Source organism: Diadema antillarum, unplaced genomic scaffold, assembly GCF_040938485.1.
Source record: "Diadema antillarum isolate AM-2024a unplaced genomic scaffold, OU_Dant_1.0 scf00000127, whole genome shotgun sequence".
Taxonomy (NCBI): domain Eukaryota; kingdom Metazoa; phylum Echinodermata; class Echinoidea; order Diadematoida; family Diadematidae; genus Diadema; species Diadema antillarum.
In genome coordinates, this window is record NW_027271016.1 from 1,916,868 (window position 1) to 1,933,629 (window position 16,762).

General features: G+C 40.3%; 1 protein-coding gene across 1 annotated transcript in view; it reads right to left on the reverse strand.

Annotated features, from left to right (window-relative positions):
* Nucleotides 1-5,930: 5,930 nt before the first annotated feature.
* LOC139720378 (serine/threonine-protein kinase ULK4-like) overlaps nt 5,931-16,762 on the reverse strand; it is a 32,843-nt gene continuing 22,011 nt past the window's right edge. Inside the window, exons 18-27 of the mRNA XM_071631744.1 lie at nt 15,863-16,002; nt 14,956-15,077; nt 13,199-13,307; nt 12,036-12,182; nt 11,161-11,389; nt 10,505-10,659; nt 9,962-10,131; nt 8,430-8,528; nt 6,905-7,087; nt 5,931-6,083 (exon numbers count right to left, since the gene is read on the reverse strand). Coding sequence (XP_071487845.1) covers nt 5,931-6,083; nt 6,905-7,087; nt 8,430-8,528; nt 9,962-10,131; nt 10,505-10,659; nt 11,161-11,389; nt 12,036-12,182; nt 13,199-13,307; nt 14,956-15,077; nt 15,863-16,002 — 1,507 coding nt within the window. The remainder of the gene's footprint in view (nt 6,084-6,904; nt 7,088-8,429; nt 8,529-9,961; nt 10,132-10,504; nt 10,660-11,160; nt 11,390-12,035; nt 12,183-13,198; nt 13,308-14,955; nt 15,078-15,862; nt 16,003-16,762) is intronic.

Here is a 16,762-nt window from a genome sequence, read left to right on the forward strand (position 1 = left end):
ATAGTTCCTGCTTATGTGACAAGGTAGAGCAAGAAAGATATAAGATGTACAATGATTTTTGTGTTTAATTTGGCTATCAATGTGATTGTGTAAGAACATGTGCATTGTTGTCATACAGGGGACTAGGGCAGTTATGCCCTGGGCAATTGCCCTAGACCCTTCCCCGGACCCTAACCCAAATCCCAATCCTGAACTTAATCCTAACCCTAACCCAAACTCCATACCCTAAACCTAAACCTATCCCTAATCTTTACTCTGACCGTTAATATTACTTGCCAGTATTATGCCGGGGGTAATTGCCCTCGGGGGTACAATGTATTTGCCCAGACACGGTTACACAGTATTATATTTACTGCACTTGTAATACTTGTGATATCTCTGAATCATATGTTTGTTTTTTTTTTTAAATAAAGTGTGGAGTCACTCTCAGAGGGTAGAATTAGATTTTGGTAAATTTTCCAGTGTTTGTAGGTTTGTCCAAGAATGAAGGCCATATTACATACAGCCTGTGATTTGCCAGTTGAAACGAATGCCCAGTGTTCTATTTTTTTCTTTAAATGCCATTTGCTGGCAGCAAAAGGCAAATTTAATCATTACTCAAAGTCCCATTTCAGAAAAGAATTGATAAATGTAGAAAGGTGGGTTATTTTGAGTGCTCTTTTGAAGCATTTGGAGGCAAGTAATTAATGCATCAACATGAATGTTATAAGAATATGGGTGTCAAGAAAACAGACACTAAACAAACGAGTGAGGGGATAAAGAAAATTGGATGGTGATGTCACTTCTGAGTGAAAAAAAAATGGAATATATGTATATGTGTGACAAAAATATCAGCTGTGCATACAATCGTCCCCACATCTTTGCTTTACATGTATTAGAAAACTTGCCTGAGTCGACCCTCTCATTACGTATTATGACATTTCTTTTTTCTTTTTTTGGGGTGAGGAAAGCAGTACGTTGCATTTGACTAATGCAAGAGTGGGAGTGGTGGAAGGGACCTTCTTTCATCCAAGGTGCAACATAACTGAGGTTTACAACAAATGAAAGAGTGTGAAGTGTCCCTTTAAATCTCTTTTGCAGCCGCTCACACCGTCTCCCCTGGATAGATGTGCTTTGCATGGATTCCTGGATTTGGAGGAAACATCTTATATATTCATGTATGTATTTGCAAGGGATGCTAGCATTTGTACATTTTTTGTATTGGCATCTGAATAAGAGCAGAATTCATCCTCCAGTCACCAAAGCAGTGAAGAAGAGATTTATCACAATTTTCTTTTAATGTTAGCATTATGCTTGTGAAATGCTGAATGTGCAAATAATTTGTGATTTTTTTTAAATCAAAATTTTGAGTTTACCATCTCACCAATTATATTTAAAGTGATACAATGTGATTTTTTTAATTGTAAAACTGTGATTGCATGATGCCTGTGAGGTTTGTGATAGGTGTATACATTTGTATACGCACATCCTTGTCTCGTGTCTGTGTATCCCAAGCAGTAGTGTGAAGGGAATATTGTAATTATTAAACTGTAAAGCAGGAGTTGGGAAATGTTTACAACTGAAAAACAATGTTGCAATTTTTGCTCTGAATTGTGACTAGTGTTAAGTCATTCGCCTTGCCAATTCATTAACTGTTTACTTTTTGTGGTCGTTTTCATGCACTGTAAGTTTGAATCGTCCCCCATCGCTTTTTTTTTCTTAAATCTTGATTTGTGTGCAAAAAGGGCAGTAAAAATGTTATAGCTGCAGCCGTATGATGATCATGCAGTTTGCAAATTGAGAAAATGTAGAGAAATGGACTTGGTCACAACTCACCCTCTATATATTTTGGACTGTGTGTCATTGTGATGTAGATTTAGAGATGGAAGAAGAAGAAGCGATGTCAGTTTTGCGTCTATAAATAAAAAAATACCATGTTTAACTTACTTTACTGGTTCTTCTACTCTTGCCTTCTATATCTTTCTTGTCTGTATGTGTTGCTTGGCTGTACTTTGTGCACATTGTTGTCATGTGTTAGTAGAATACACATACATACATATATCAAATACTTATCTTCTGTTTCTGTAACTTGATTTGGTCGATTTGGCACCTTTTGGCATTTATTTTGTTTACATGTAGTTGTACAGTGTACTCCTGTTATAACGAACACGGTTACAGCGAAATGAAAATTCAGGCCGCAACATTATCCGCTCTATATGTTTTTTAATTATTTATTTGTTCGGGTATAACAAAATTTTGATGCGATGAAAGAAAACTGCCGGTCCCGATGACTTCGTTATATCGGGAGTCCGCTGTACTGTGCAAGTAATACATAAGCCTACATATACATGGTTGTGCACTATAACCAGAAATCTGTTATCAAAGGTACACACACTATCTTAGTCTACCATAACAAATCAAATGATGCATGCTCTGTCGTGGCATATCTAAAATGTGATGCACACCTTGTGCATGTAATTACAAATGACTCAGTTTGCGGTCGAGTTGGTCGTTTGCATTTGCACGAGGTAATTAGTCGGAAGGCTCTTAGGCCCGAATTCACGAAGGTGGTACAATTGAAACCATGGTTTAAACCATGGACAGTTTGTATGGAGCGCCAAGTGTTGCATGGCCTATTTCATTATGAAATAAGTCATTTTGTCGTTTGTCATTTTGTCGACAAAATGACTGATTTCGTAGTGAAATAGGCCATGCAACACTTGGCGCTCCATACAAATTGTCCATGGTTTAAACCATGGTTTCAATTGTACCACCTTCGTGACTTCAGGCCTAAAAGTTTGCTTGTCATTGCAGTGAAGTAGACAATTAACTGATCATTGTGTCTTCAACATATCAGGACAGTTATCCCCCAGGGAAAATTACCCCTGGCTAAAATTACCTACTTAGTTATAGTAAAGATTATGGTTAGGGTTATAGAGTTAGAATTTGAGTTAGAGTTAGGATTAGGATAAGGACTAAGTTTAGGGTCAGGTGAAGGGTCTGGAGTAATTGTCCTAAAACAGTCTTCAATAACACTTTTTGCTACATCTCGTTGCATAGTCTTGCTATTGACAACTCTGCTGGTGAGAAGTACCCTGTACAACTGTGTGTGTGTGTATTATTATTATGTAATAAATGTTTTTTTGTTTTTTACACAACGCATAGAGAGAAAACTCTTGGAGTGCAACTTTAGTGATAGTAAAGATCTGTTTTTATTGTACAGTGTACTTTGTCCACAAGTACTGAAAATCACACTTTCGACAACATATACACAATCAATACAGCAATAAATAAAAACCAAGCATACAATTCTACATTGAAGTCCAACTATAATACATGTACATGTATATAATGTAGGCCATGTGATGGGCATATAAAACTCAATTTCCACAATATAAGGCAAGTTATTCAAGAAAAGTTACCTTTCAGTAATTATTGACAGACACCTATGTACAATGCACTGTGACAATTGATCATGATAATATGTTGCCGGGGGAAGGGGGGATGAGTGGTAAAACTAATTCCGTTGTGACTAGAGCACGGATAATTGCACTTTGAAACTTGTATCTACAACAAGAGTTTATGTTACCATCACATTACTGTACTGGGCATCAGCGAATACAAGAGAGAGAGAGAGAGAGAGATCTATCCTGTTTTAGAACTTGCAAAAACTTCAAAGAACGTAGAAGGAACTATCATATATGTAAGGTATTCTAGTGATGCATTAAAAAGGTATACATCAGTGTATTTTTGTCTGCTTGATTCGCATATACAATGTCTGAGAATGTTCAATGCAACTTAAACTTCCCAACAGGCTATCGTACTAAACTGGCCGTGTAATAAAACACAGTTTTGTCTCTACTGTTGCGCATGCACAAAGCATACACCTGGGCATCATTTCATAAAAGTTGTCAGCTTGACAAGTTGTCAGTCTCTGATAATTACTGTTTTCAGTAAAATCATAGGTTTTGATTGGCTGAGAAGCTCTGCATGGTCACTGACTGTAACTAAATGGTAATTGTCAGAGACAACTTGTCAGGGCTGACGAGTGCAATGGTATCATCTGTTTCAAGCTCTGAGTGGGATCAGCACTGTTGCAGAAATCCTATAAGCTCTCATGTTAAATATGCAGAGTAACTGGTTTTCACAATTTATGCTTCATGTAGGTTCTAGATATCGATTATAGATACATGTACATAATAATTATACTGAATGGCTTTATTTCATGGAATACCAGGGAAAAATTTCACTTGTTAGGGTCAATATCCCCTCTTATCCCATTCATTGCTGACCAATATCATATGATTATTCATACCTTATGTTTTTAAAGCATTTCAGTGCTTTGTTCGCCAGGTGGCACAGACGCTGGAGTCCTCTATCACTGTAATATATGCCATATGTTTAGTGAGTCTAAATTTTTGCGAATCGGGACTTCCCGACAATTTCTCGAGTGGTTAAATTTGCGATCGTGGAGTACTGTACTGAACAGAGAAATGTATACATGTGTGTCACATTCATATCGGGATCAGAGTCATTATTTTCGCATGTGTTTAATTTTGCGAAAAGTACCTAACTCGCAAAATTCGCGAAAATAAAAACCTTGCAAAATATTCGGCGTATACAGTATTCGGCACAGGTGCCTGGAAACTTATTGTCAATAAATAAAGATCATCGCACCTATTTATCTGTTGCTTGAGGCCAATAAAGAATTTAAAAATATATATACAAAACAAAACTAAGCATTATTACTGCAGGAATACATATGTCGGGACAGGATCCAAAAATATTTCACACATTTACAAATTTTATGGGCGCAATTAGTTTCAAAGTTTGAAATCTTTTCTGGTGACCACCTTTCTTACCTTTCCTGTGACACGTTTTTGAATACAAAGCAAAGCAAAGTAAATCATAATTTTTGGACAGCCTTTGTGATGACTGGTCACATACTTCGGAGAAGAGTTGATAAGGACACTTATGATTACTACGTGATCGCAAAATTTGGGCTCCTAAGGTACATTTCCTTGTAGCATAACCCCCTCCCCCCTCCCCTACTTGATAAAGCAATATTTAGCTTAAATCCTTATATGCCAAGGCACTTATCTTGAACTTGAAAAGCTTTTTCAACACAATCCATTAATCTATCCAAACTTGACCTAGTTGTAAAGTTAGCTAGCCTACTCGGGCATAGCCTTTTGACAAGACCTCGTGGCTGAAAAAGAGACTAACTGCGAGGGAATGAGTGAACGCGAGGCCCAATGGCGCAGTCAGGAGGCCTTTTTGAACCGGACATGAATTTCTTATCTTGAGACCTGTTTCTCGCTGATTCTACTGCCAAAAAAGTAATGGCCAATCAGCAATCGCATTGCTCATAGTGACGTTGCATATAATGAATACACATAAATTTGCATGTCAGCGGCTTGCTCATTCATATCCCACTTGCGCTGCCTGTGGTAGCTGCCTGCGTTGCCAGCGCTGAAACATGATTCATTAGCATACCAACTGCAGGTTAACTCATAAATACATGAATAACTCATGTTTGTATACATCATGAAGTGGCAGGGAAAAAAAAAGGGTTTCAAAAGACCTCCCAGCTTTGCCCCGTTCATCCGTTACTCGCACAGCTCAATGTGGCGAGTTAGTTTCATTCCTCAGCCAAACGGCCTTGTCAAAAGGCTAACTCAGGCATAGCAATGTCCCTGTGAGTTAAACAGGAAGACCATGTTGACACAATACAGATTAAGAGGATTAGATAATCTCAATTCATTGACAACTAGTTTCAAGACCGATGTGCCAATCTGCTAGGAAAGGACAATAAGGATTTAACGAAGCAATTCTCATACGTCCAGAAGTGCCACAAGTTCACAGTTGAATAATGCCAGAAGGTCACTATGCAAGTTACTATAGGGGTCTGTCACATTTTACATGTGTGGGATCACATAATGACAGTTCTCTCAACCATCAACGATGCGCAAGATGTCAGCGGCGAGTGAGGAGACGGCGACATCGGCGTGTGAGCTCGCCGTCTGCATCATGACCCGCAGTGCATCGACTAGAACAGCGCCCTCTGCATTCAATCTCTCTGTGTGCTGGACCTCCGTGGACACCTGCATGCATATAGAAAGTGGACTAAGTGTTTACGCCATCAGATGCATAATCTCCATTTACCGGGCCTAGATTCTACCTTCCATAAACTGATCACTGTTTTTTATTTTGTGTGTGTGTGTGTGTGTGTGTGTGTGTGTGTGTTTAACTGTATTCTATTTACAAATTCAAGATGGCTATCATACTTTATTCTACTTCATCTACATTCAGCAAGGGTATGCATTCTTCACTGAGAAATAGGAAATACGTTGAATATGAAATTGAAGTATAGTCAGTTCGTATCTCGAAACAGGGAAATCAACCATTGCCTTAGTCACTTAATGAGTGTGGATGGCCACTAGTATCAACTGTGTCATTCCAATATTCGCCATCAGTAGGCCTAAATACATTTCCTTTTTCAGTGATATTCATTCACTTCAATCAAATGATACCACAGATGGCAATTCAATCTGGTATTACTGTACAATGTAACAAATATTCATCATGAGTCACAGTAACCAGAAAATGTTCTCTTTAGAGTGTAGTATTTTTGCACAGTACATGTACATGCTCAAACTCTACACTAAATCACAAGAACAAATGCATTACACAAAACATATATCCATACACAAACATACACACAACCACACTACACCACACACATATCCATACACACACAGACATACACAAACACACTACACCACACACATCTATTGTATACACACACACAAACGAATGCATTACACCACACACTTGGCCATACACACACACACACATACACACACACACACACACAAACTGTACTCAGTAGTGCAATCACGGTGTCAGAATGGTCGACACTTGCCACTCTCTTGATGTATCTCAGGATGAGTTTCTGCCGCTTGGCCTCAAAGGTCTTGAGGGCGTGGGCCAGGGAGGCGCTATTGGAGGAGGAGAAGGAGTTGGGGTATTCCCCTCCGTACAGCTGGCCAATGAGGGACAAGCACTCACAGGCAGACGTGTGTATGTCCCGGTCTCGGTGACACAGCTAGGTGGGAGGAAAACCAAAGGAAGCATGACAGACTAAGTACAGTCAACATCATCTAAAGCCCGCCGCACACTATACGACTCACAACTATACGAGTGACAGCCTTTGGATCTGAAATAAAGAAGCATGTTTGTTCTGAGGCTATTGTGAATTATTTCGGATCCAAAGGCTGTCAGTCGCATAGTCACGAGTTGTATAGTGTGCGGCAGGCTTATGTCTACCTCATGCAAGTCAAAAAATTGGTGAAGTTGAGGTAAAATTGTACCTCAGATGGATATGAATGTGTTAATTCTGTTGTGTAAGTTGACAGATTTTAACCCCTAGTCCTTTTGGACTCGACTTTAGGCAAAGTTGATTGTACATTGTATACCTTGTCAGAAGGTATCGTACGTCTCATTCCACTATTAGTAACTCAATGTTTTATTGAGTTGCTGTTTATTCACCAGGATGTATACTTCTTTGTTAACCATTTGCGTCTTAATGCACTTTGTTGTAACTTGCAAAGCTCTTCTATCTTTTGTCACCATTTGTTTTATTGTTCGTTGACATAGCCATGACATAAGCAAGACAGGCTGACTACTGTGTAACAACATGAAATTTTCATACATAAAAGATTGCGATGCAGAGGGGTTAGGGGATAAGATAGACTTAAAGGGACTGTACAGTACTGGTTGAGGTGGGGATTCATGTTTTGAACATTCTTAAGTGAGATAATGAGAAACTTCTTATGAAATATGCAAGAGCATGTACAAACATGTAATTTTAAGAAGGATTCAACGTTTATTTGATGAAAATTGGTTTTCAAATGGCTGAGATATCCGAAAAAGTGATAATAATAAAAGGCGACATGCCACAACTTTATTAGGATCTCTTTGTTTCACCTTGTTTTTGGATATCTCAGCCATTTCAAAACCAATTTTCATCAAATAAACTTTTGATACCCCTTAGAATCGCATGCTCTTTGACATCTCATAGAGTGGTTTCTGAATATCTCGCAAAACGTAAAAAGCTAAATCCTCACCTCGACCAGAACTGTACACACCCTTTAAGTAATTCTTCTTAATGAATAGTTAAATGGGGTTCATGCTGATTGGCAATGAAAGCATATTGTATAAGCTATCACTTTCATGTACAGATATTTTCGGAAATGAGGAGGTCATGGACATTTTCACTAAATGTTGTTTACGCGAATCGACAACGAAGCTATGGTAAGTGCACTATTACCCTGGCACATGGTGACATTTTTGTGTATTGTTAAATTTTGCGGTCCAACAGCAATTCACAAAATTGCAAAAAATAACTATATCTATTCTTCTGTACAAGTGCCGTCTCCTTCACCTACCAGACGGATGATGATGGACGTATTGTTCACCAGAGTTTTGTTCATCATCAGCATCTTCTCAGCACCCTGAGTGTCTGCACTTCCCCCTGACTTTTTGGCCTGAAAGTAAGAAATATTGGGGGAATATTTGTCTACATGCCATGGAGGAAACAACATAAAAAAGTCACATGTACAGTAATGCAGCATGATGGAAATAGTTTATGGGCAAATGTAAGCTTGTGAAAGATCGCAACTGCTGATCTGTAATTTAACAATCATGTTGGAAAAAAGGATTTAAAATTTAATTTGTAGAGGGAGACAAATTGAAGAAACTCACACCTGAACCTTCAACCCTCTGAATAAAATCTTTCTTTCAAATGAAATGTCCTAAAACATCTTCATATAAACAAAGGAACATAAGACTCTTCTTTGGTGTTCAGGCAGAATATTACCTTATGGTTATCAATTTAGCTAAAGGGGATAGGCTGTACCCAAAACTCATATCCAGATACCTTATTTCTAAATCTTAATCAGGTCATCACCTCAATGCAAATTTCTTGAAACTGAGCAAAATTCTAAAATTGAAACACAAACTTTACAAGGGGGGAATGAAAATGATCAATAGACACATGTTATCATCCTCAATCATGTGGTAAATGCCAATTCAAATCAAAAGTTTAAACCTTCAAATTATGCACAGCCCTGTGAAGAACGTGATACGACAGAAAAAGAATAAGTGACTATTAACAGACCAATCATTGAATCATGAATGAAGATTTCTGCAAACTTGTGTGAAATTTTCCATAAATTCCCAGAACAAGCTCTAAATATGCACTGGTTACACAATCTTACATCATCTTTAAAGCAATGATTTAAAGTGACTAGATAAAAAATGAAAAAAAAAATTGTCCTCAATCTTGCCCAAGACAAGCCCCTCCCCCCCAATCTTCTTCCCATCTCCTCTAAGGGTGTGTTTATGCTCAATTTGCGAAGGCAGAATCAGCGTTTTGAAAGGCTGATTCAAAATGCTGATTCAAAACGCCGTTCATGGGAGGACTGTTTATGCTCACTTTCTTCGAGCCTTGGAAAGAGCGTTTGCGATTGCTTCGCTGACCTTAGCAGAGGCAGGTCAAATTGGGGCGTGCGCTGCGATCGGTGGCCTGGCCTGGGAGAGCAGCTGGGAAAGACATGCGTATGCACAGTACATGGGAAAACTGCACAGGCCAGGGTAGCTGGCTGGCCGGGCACGCTATTTTTTCACATGAACCGGAAAGGCGTTTAGATGCCGTCACTCTAAACGTGTTTAGAAACGCTGTTGCGTTCATGCTTCCCCGTCAAACGTGATTAGTCAGAAACGCTGATCGTAAACGTACCTTTTTTGTGCATTTTGGATCGGCGTTTTGAATCAGCGTTTCTATCGAAATGAGCATGAACGTAACAGCGTTTTGCACTAATCACGTTTCAAAAGCCTGAATTTGGCCCCCAAAATGGAAGCATAAACGCACCCTAAATCCTCCTCCCCCCAAATAAAAAACATTTCAATTGAGTCTTACATGGAGCACGTTCCTGACGATGCTGGCAAGGTGCTTGAGGAGGCAGTGGAGGAGGTCCAAGAGTCCAGTGATGAGGAGGTTCAGGGCCTTGGAGTCCACCTTACCCTCCTCGGCACCAGGGTACATCCGTTGGATGTCTTCAAATAGGATGCTCACGTGGTCCTGGATGCCTGCACAGTGATGCATGATCATCCAACAAAATTAAGAAATTCCAATAAAAAGGTTTTGCAAATGGAATACATATCACTTTTATTTCATTATAAAGCAGGAGAAATTGCTAATTTTCTTTAAATTTACATTTATTGAAATTTCATCCTCCAGTAAGTAGAATTGGACAAAGAGTTTTATCTTGTACCCAATAATTGACTAAAATGAGTTTTGCTTGACCAATGTTTTGTCCGATTTTATCAGTAACAGTAAAGTGTTTTGAAAGTATTGTTATCATTGCATCAAAAGACTCAAAGAGGCATTCCAAAAATGGTGGCTGTGTATTGTAATGATTTTTAAGTTCACCACGAGAAACTGCATACATGTGGGTCTTACCTTGGTTATACAACTCCTGTAAATCAGTGTCGGCATCCGCTATGACGCAGTTGAGAATAGAGATGACATAACGTACGGTGCTACACGTGGGACTATTACGGTGGTCAATCAACACCTGGAATAGCACAGCAACCAGCTCCAGCTCCTCGAGTTTTCTTCAGCATGAAAGAAAAGAATACGATCAAACATACAAAAGGGCTTCAGTATGGAAGAAATAAATAGATAAGATACATATTGACATCCTGTTTTCAACAATAAAACAAATCTTAACTTAACCAGTTAAAGATGAGTTTCGAGAATACTTGGGCAAGTGTCTATGGGAAATGCGTGTCATAGCAAACTCAGTCCGTCCTCAACAGGTTAATATATGTTACAATGCAAAAATGCTTTGTTTCTATGAAACCAGAACTCGTAGGCCACTAACTCCCATTCACTGGGATGTGCAGTTGTTGTTGTTTTTTGTTTGTTTTTTGTCACTTCACTATCAAAAACACTGTTGAAGTAAGGTCTAACAGATTTGGTGCACTGGTATCATAGGTACAGTATCACAATTTCCAAATGGCTAGTGCAATGGTTTAATGGCAAACATTCTATAAAGGTCCTAGGCAAGCACTCGTGATGAGTGATAGGTCTGCCCCGCCCTGACCTCCCCTCACCTGATGAAGGCTGGACTGGTCTCGATGAGGGCCAGCATGAGCTTGAGGCCGTAGAGTGGCAGCGGGTCGGCGTCCAGCAGCAGCCGACTCAGGTGGGGCAGGGTCTGTGCCGTCACCTCGGCCAGCAGCTGGGGGTTGGTGACGGCCCCGTCCTCCGTCAGGTTGTCGTGGTTCAGGAACAGGCACATGATCTCGGCGAACAGGCGCACGCAGAACATGCGGGTCTCATCTACGCACCCGTGAGAGGAAGAGCATGAGAGAAGAGGGGGAAATGAAAATGAAGAAAAGTCATATTAAAGACATGTTAACTCCTTGTATCCCAAATCTCTTGGCAAATAAATACATGTTTGATGCTAATCCTTTATCAGTATGTGTGAATTCAGATTGTGAGTTCCTACGAACCGTAAACATATTGCAAACAGTACACCACAGTGGCAAGTTTTGTAAGTACTCGTCAGAGAAAATGTACATCAAAGCTGTTTGCTCTCCTAAACTGACTCACAATCCTCCTTTTTTTCATCAGTGTACAGCATGAGCTAAACAGGTTCAAGTGAGCAATGGGAATTGTAGATAGATTTATATTCTTTTTGTACCACATCACAGATTTGAACTGCAATCTGGGAAAGCACTTTATGAACACAGTAATCATGAAATGTTTTTGATTTTACTCAGTTTTACCACTGACTTGCTACCCATCATTCCTGCTGGTCACCAGTGCACCAAGGGGGTTGAGGATGATATACCAAAGACCCTATTGAAGAAGAAATAGGCCTTATTAATCCATTCCACACTAAATTCTGAAATCCACATATACTTAATACACAGGCCACCAGGTTCCCGTATGGAACTGGTTAAAAAGATGACTTGCTACCCACCATTCCTGCTGGCCACCAGTGCAGCCAGGGGGTTGAGGATGCTGTCAATGACCTCCACATGATGGTCCATGAGGAGGGCTGGGTGCTGGGCCACCGCCTCTAGGATGGACAGGATGACGTTGTTGAACTCCACGATGGCCAGCATGCCTGCGGGTGAATGGGTGGGTGTGGTCGATGACGTGCAAGGCGGGTTTAAATACAAGGTAGGTTACAACTCTCAGCAAGTTACAGCTCATCATATGAACGGCAGACCTCCCCATCCATCATTAATGTCACACTTGCACGACTTAGTAAATATCATGATAAACATGGAAGGGGGGGGCATTGTTAAATTTCAAGTTCATCATTCTCTCCTCTTTCATTGTATTACTCTTTCTCTCTGGTTGATAGCATCATGTGAGTAGTTGTGCAATTCTGATGTTACCCTCAGATATAAACTGTAATGCCTTTGATCAATTATCAACTGACGAGTGACGTTTATACCATGGTATTTACATTACAGAAGTATATTGTGTGTAATGAACATTACTGAATTTGTAAAAAATAACCATTATGTGTCATACCACATATGTATATGCCACACACACAGAACAAATAAATCATATCAAATCAAAGCAAATTCATATCCATAGCTCACGTGGCCTTTCAAATCCTAAATCTCTATGAAAACACCATCAATGCCTCATCTCAACCCTTAGCCCATCAAGTTCTGGGAGAATTTTATGGCTCAAATTATTTTCATGTTATCATTAAACTGGCATCACTGAATTTCATGGCATATCTTACACTGAAGGCAGATCATACAGAACTTGCTAAATTGGTAAACTGTGCACAAAGTTATAAAGATATTGACGAGAATTTGCCAACTTAAGAGAGAAACCTGAACTCTAAGATTCTACAGTGTTGCCAATTTAAGAGTAACTTAAAAAAAAGAAATGGAATTAAAGATGGTTTTGAAAATTGTGCAACAGAAGCAAATAATTACCTATCAACAAGAAAGGGTTCAGCAAATTTATTTTGCACTCCCTCCTGAAACACTAGCAATAAATAACAAAGATTACAATAAACAGACACAGTACTAAACTACAGAAATGTTTGTTTGGTGTTTTTTTTTGGATCGATTGATGAATTGAATCATGATGTGTTCCTAAAGTTTAACTCACCTACAGCAGGCTCAATATTTGTCTCGCCACTGTCCATGGACTGGACATGTTTTAGAAGGGCTCCAATGTTTGCTAGGAACTTCTCCCCAACCACCCTTGGTCGGAACACCTGATGGTCACAGAGAGAGAGAGAGAAAACAAAAACAAAAACATGTTAAGAATTCAAGTCATGAGGTATTACCTCTATTAGTATGTGTTAGGCTAATGGATGTTTAAATGAATGTGTGCTGCATCTGCATTGTGGAGTACACTCATTCATGAATATTCATGGCTTGTTTTACATGCCTATGGTCAGAATCATGTGTGAGTGGTAGTTTAAAAGTGAGCAGTTCCACTAAAATTCTGACCTCATGCACGGAGTACCGGTGCAGTAGTGTACACTCATAAAGGAATATTCATGGCTGCTGTTTTACACAGCTTCGGTCAGAATAAAACTTATCATTACCACCAAAAAATGGAACCACTACCACTACCAAACCTACTACCACTGCCATTATTCTCCTTACCACTCCTGCCAAACCTACCACATACCTGATTGGTGATCAGATGGACAGCAAGAGGTACATGGAGCACGCCGTGTCTCATTACCACCATTAACTATCACAACAACCACTACTAACACTACTACCACAGTCTACTATCAACACAGCCACAGTAACAAGGAGCAGGCTACATCTCTATGTCACCACCATTAACCATCACAACAACCACTACCACTACTAACACAACTACCACAGTACTATCATCCCCCTACCACCACTATCATACAACACCTAAAAAGAATGTAGCTATCCGATTGGTCGCTTGCCCATCACATGACATTTAGATAAAAGTACCATCGCACACTGTGGCCTGTGCAATTTTGTTTGAGCAAAAATGGATAGTGCAAGGCTGATGACACCAATTTCCATTGACTCCTGTGCTTAAATCACAATTAACTTGAAGTTTTTGTTCGAATGCACGGCTCAGGTTACGTATCGTTACCATCATTATCATCATATTAACCACTACCTCTACCAACACCACTACCACTACTATCATCCTTCCACCATCACTACTAACACTCTCCTATGTACATCCCCTGCCACACTCACTACATACCTGACTGGTGATGAGATGGAGAGCCACAGAAACAAGGAGAAAGCTACGTCTCTATGTCATCACCATAAACCATCACAACAACCATTACCACTACTATCATCCTTCCACCACCACTACTATCCCCCTCCTACCACCCCTGCCAAAACCTCCACATACCTGACTGGTGATCAGATAGATAGCTAGAGAAATAGCAAGGAGCAGGCTATCTCTCTATGGCACCACTATCAACCATCACAACAACCACTACCACTACCAACACGACTACCACTACTATCCTCCTCCTACCACCACTACAATCCCCCTCTTACCACCCCTGCCACACTCATCACATACCTGACTAGAGATCAAATGGAGAGCCAGAGAAACAAAGGGCAAGCTACATCTCATCACCAACATTACCACTGCAACAATGCAAAAGCCACTACCACTATTATCATCCTCCCACCACCATTACTATCCCCCTCCTACCACCCCTGCTACCACACCTCCACATACTGTACCTGACTGGTGATCAGATAGACAGCTAGAGAAACAAGGAGCAGGCTATCTCTCTGTGGCACCACCATTAACCATCACAACAACTACTACCACTACTATCAGCCTCCCACCACCACTACTATCACCCTCCTACATCCCCTACCACACCCACTACATACCTGACTGGTGATGAGATGGAGAGCCAGAGACACGAGAGGCAGGCTGCTTTTCAGCTGCTTGGCCTGCACGGTGGAGGGATGTTTGCGGCCGGAGACGGCTGCCAGGCTGCTCTCCGCATCACCTGCCATGAATAGGAAAAACACTGTACCTAAGACACTGTCTGCAAAGGCCTGCAATTATAAAGCCCCAGTCACATAGACATGCCGGATCAACTCGGATCTGATCCGGAGTGATCCGGGGAGAGATCCGTGTTGACGCCTTGGGCATCCTTGGACATCCGGGAGGCCAACAAGGCAACTTTTGGAGGTCAAAAACATCCGGCATCATTCCGGGACTGCTACGTTGACAGAGAAATCCAGGATGGTCTATGTGGCCGCGATGTAGATGCCATGTAAATGCCATGCTGTTCCGGCAGTATCCTTGTAGCTGCCATGTTGATACCGTGTGTACAGTCATCAATGCTCCTCGATGCTCCATCCAGGGTGAAACTATCATGGAACTCCCCGGATCATCGTGTAGATCCTTGAGGATCCATGTTTATATGTGACTGGGGCTTTAGGTGATCAAAAGTTGTTTTACCTTCACACATTCGATTATTGCTGTTCAGGATTCATTCCTACCTGGCTGCATGTCAGTTGTTTTTGTTTTTTTTTCACTCACGGTCACCAGTGTCTCTAGTTGGTGTTCATTTCTCAAGTGACTGGACATCAATAAAACCTTATCTACACATTCATTTTGTTCCTTAGGATAAAAAAAAATCTCCCCCCCCCCTTCTCCATCCCCATTATCAGAATCTACAGCTAGATATTTTAAAATCAGCAGGTATTTCATATCACTGTTTTGAATGCATAACCCTTGCACAGATGAGCAAAACTAACAGAGTAAGCAAAGAGAGTGGCCACATACCTAGGATTTGTGGCAGCAAGTTGACCAGGTGGTCAGAGAGGACGGTCAGGCACTGGTCCATGTACTTCCACTGGGCGCGGCCCTCCCCCTTGCCCTGGGAGATCTGCTGCCGGATGTCACGCTCCATGTACGTGATGAGTCTGCCATGGGAGGTGTGGATGCAATGTAGATGGTTAAGAATCCATTTTCTGTAATAAGTACTACCACTAATGCCATCATAAACAATACTTCTGCTCCTGTTATTGCTACTTCTTTCACTACAGCAAAGCCAACAGCAACAACTACTATTACTGACTACTGCTACCACTACTACTATAATCAATATCACTACAACTACCTCTACTCTAACTACTACCACAACAACCATACTACTACCACTACAACGTAACCACTTGTGACTGCTACTACTATTTGCTACTATTACTACCACTACTTCTACTACTACTAAAGTTTTACTACCACTACTACTACTACTACTTCTACTACTACTACTACTACTACTACTACTATTTTACAGCTACTACTAGTACTACAAACTTCTACTACTACTACTACTATACTACTGCTACTACTATTTAACTACTACTACTACTATTACTACTACCATTAACACTATCATTATCAAAACTAATGCCTCTACTTTTATCACTTCTACAATCATCACTATTACCACTACTTCTCCGTCTACTACTACAATCATACAATGCTGTTTTGTATGCCTATTCTTGACAATTGAATAAAACTGTCTCCTTTCTCCATGACTGAATGTACAATGACATCTAAAAACTAGAAATGTCGCTATGGCAACTGGTATGCCTCCGCCATAATGCATGATTCTCCCAATAAGTGTATAGTAAAATGTCTTCACAATGTGTGATGACAGTTTCACATAAAAGTGAA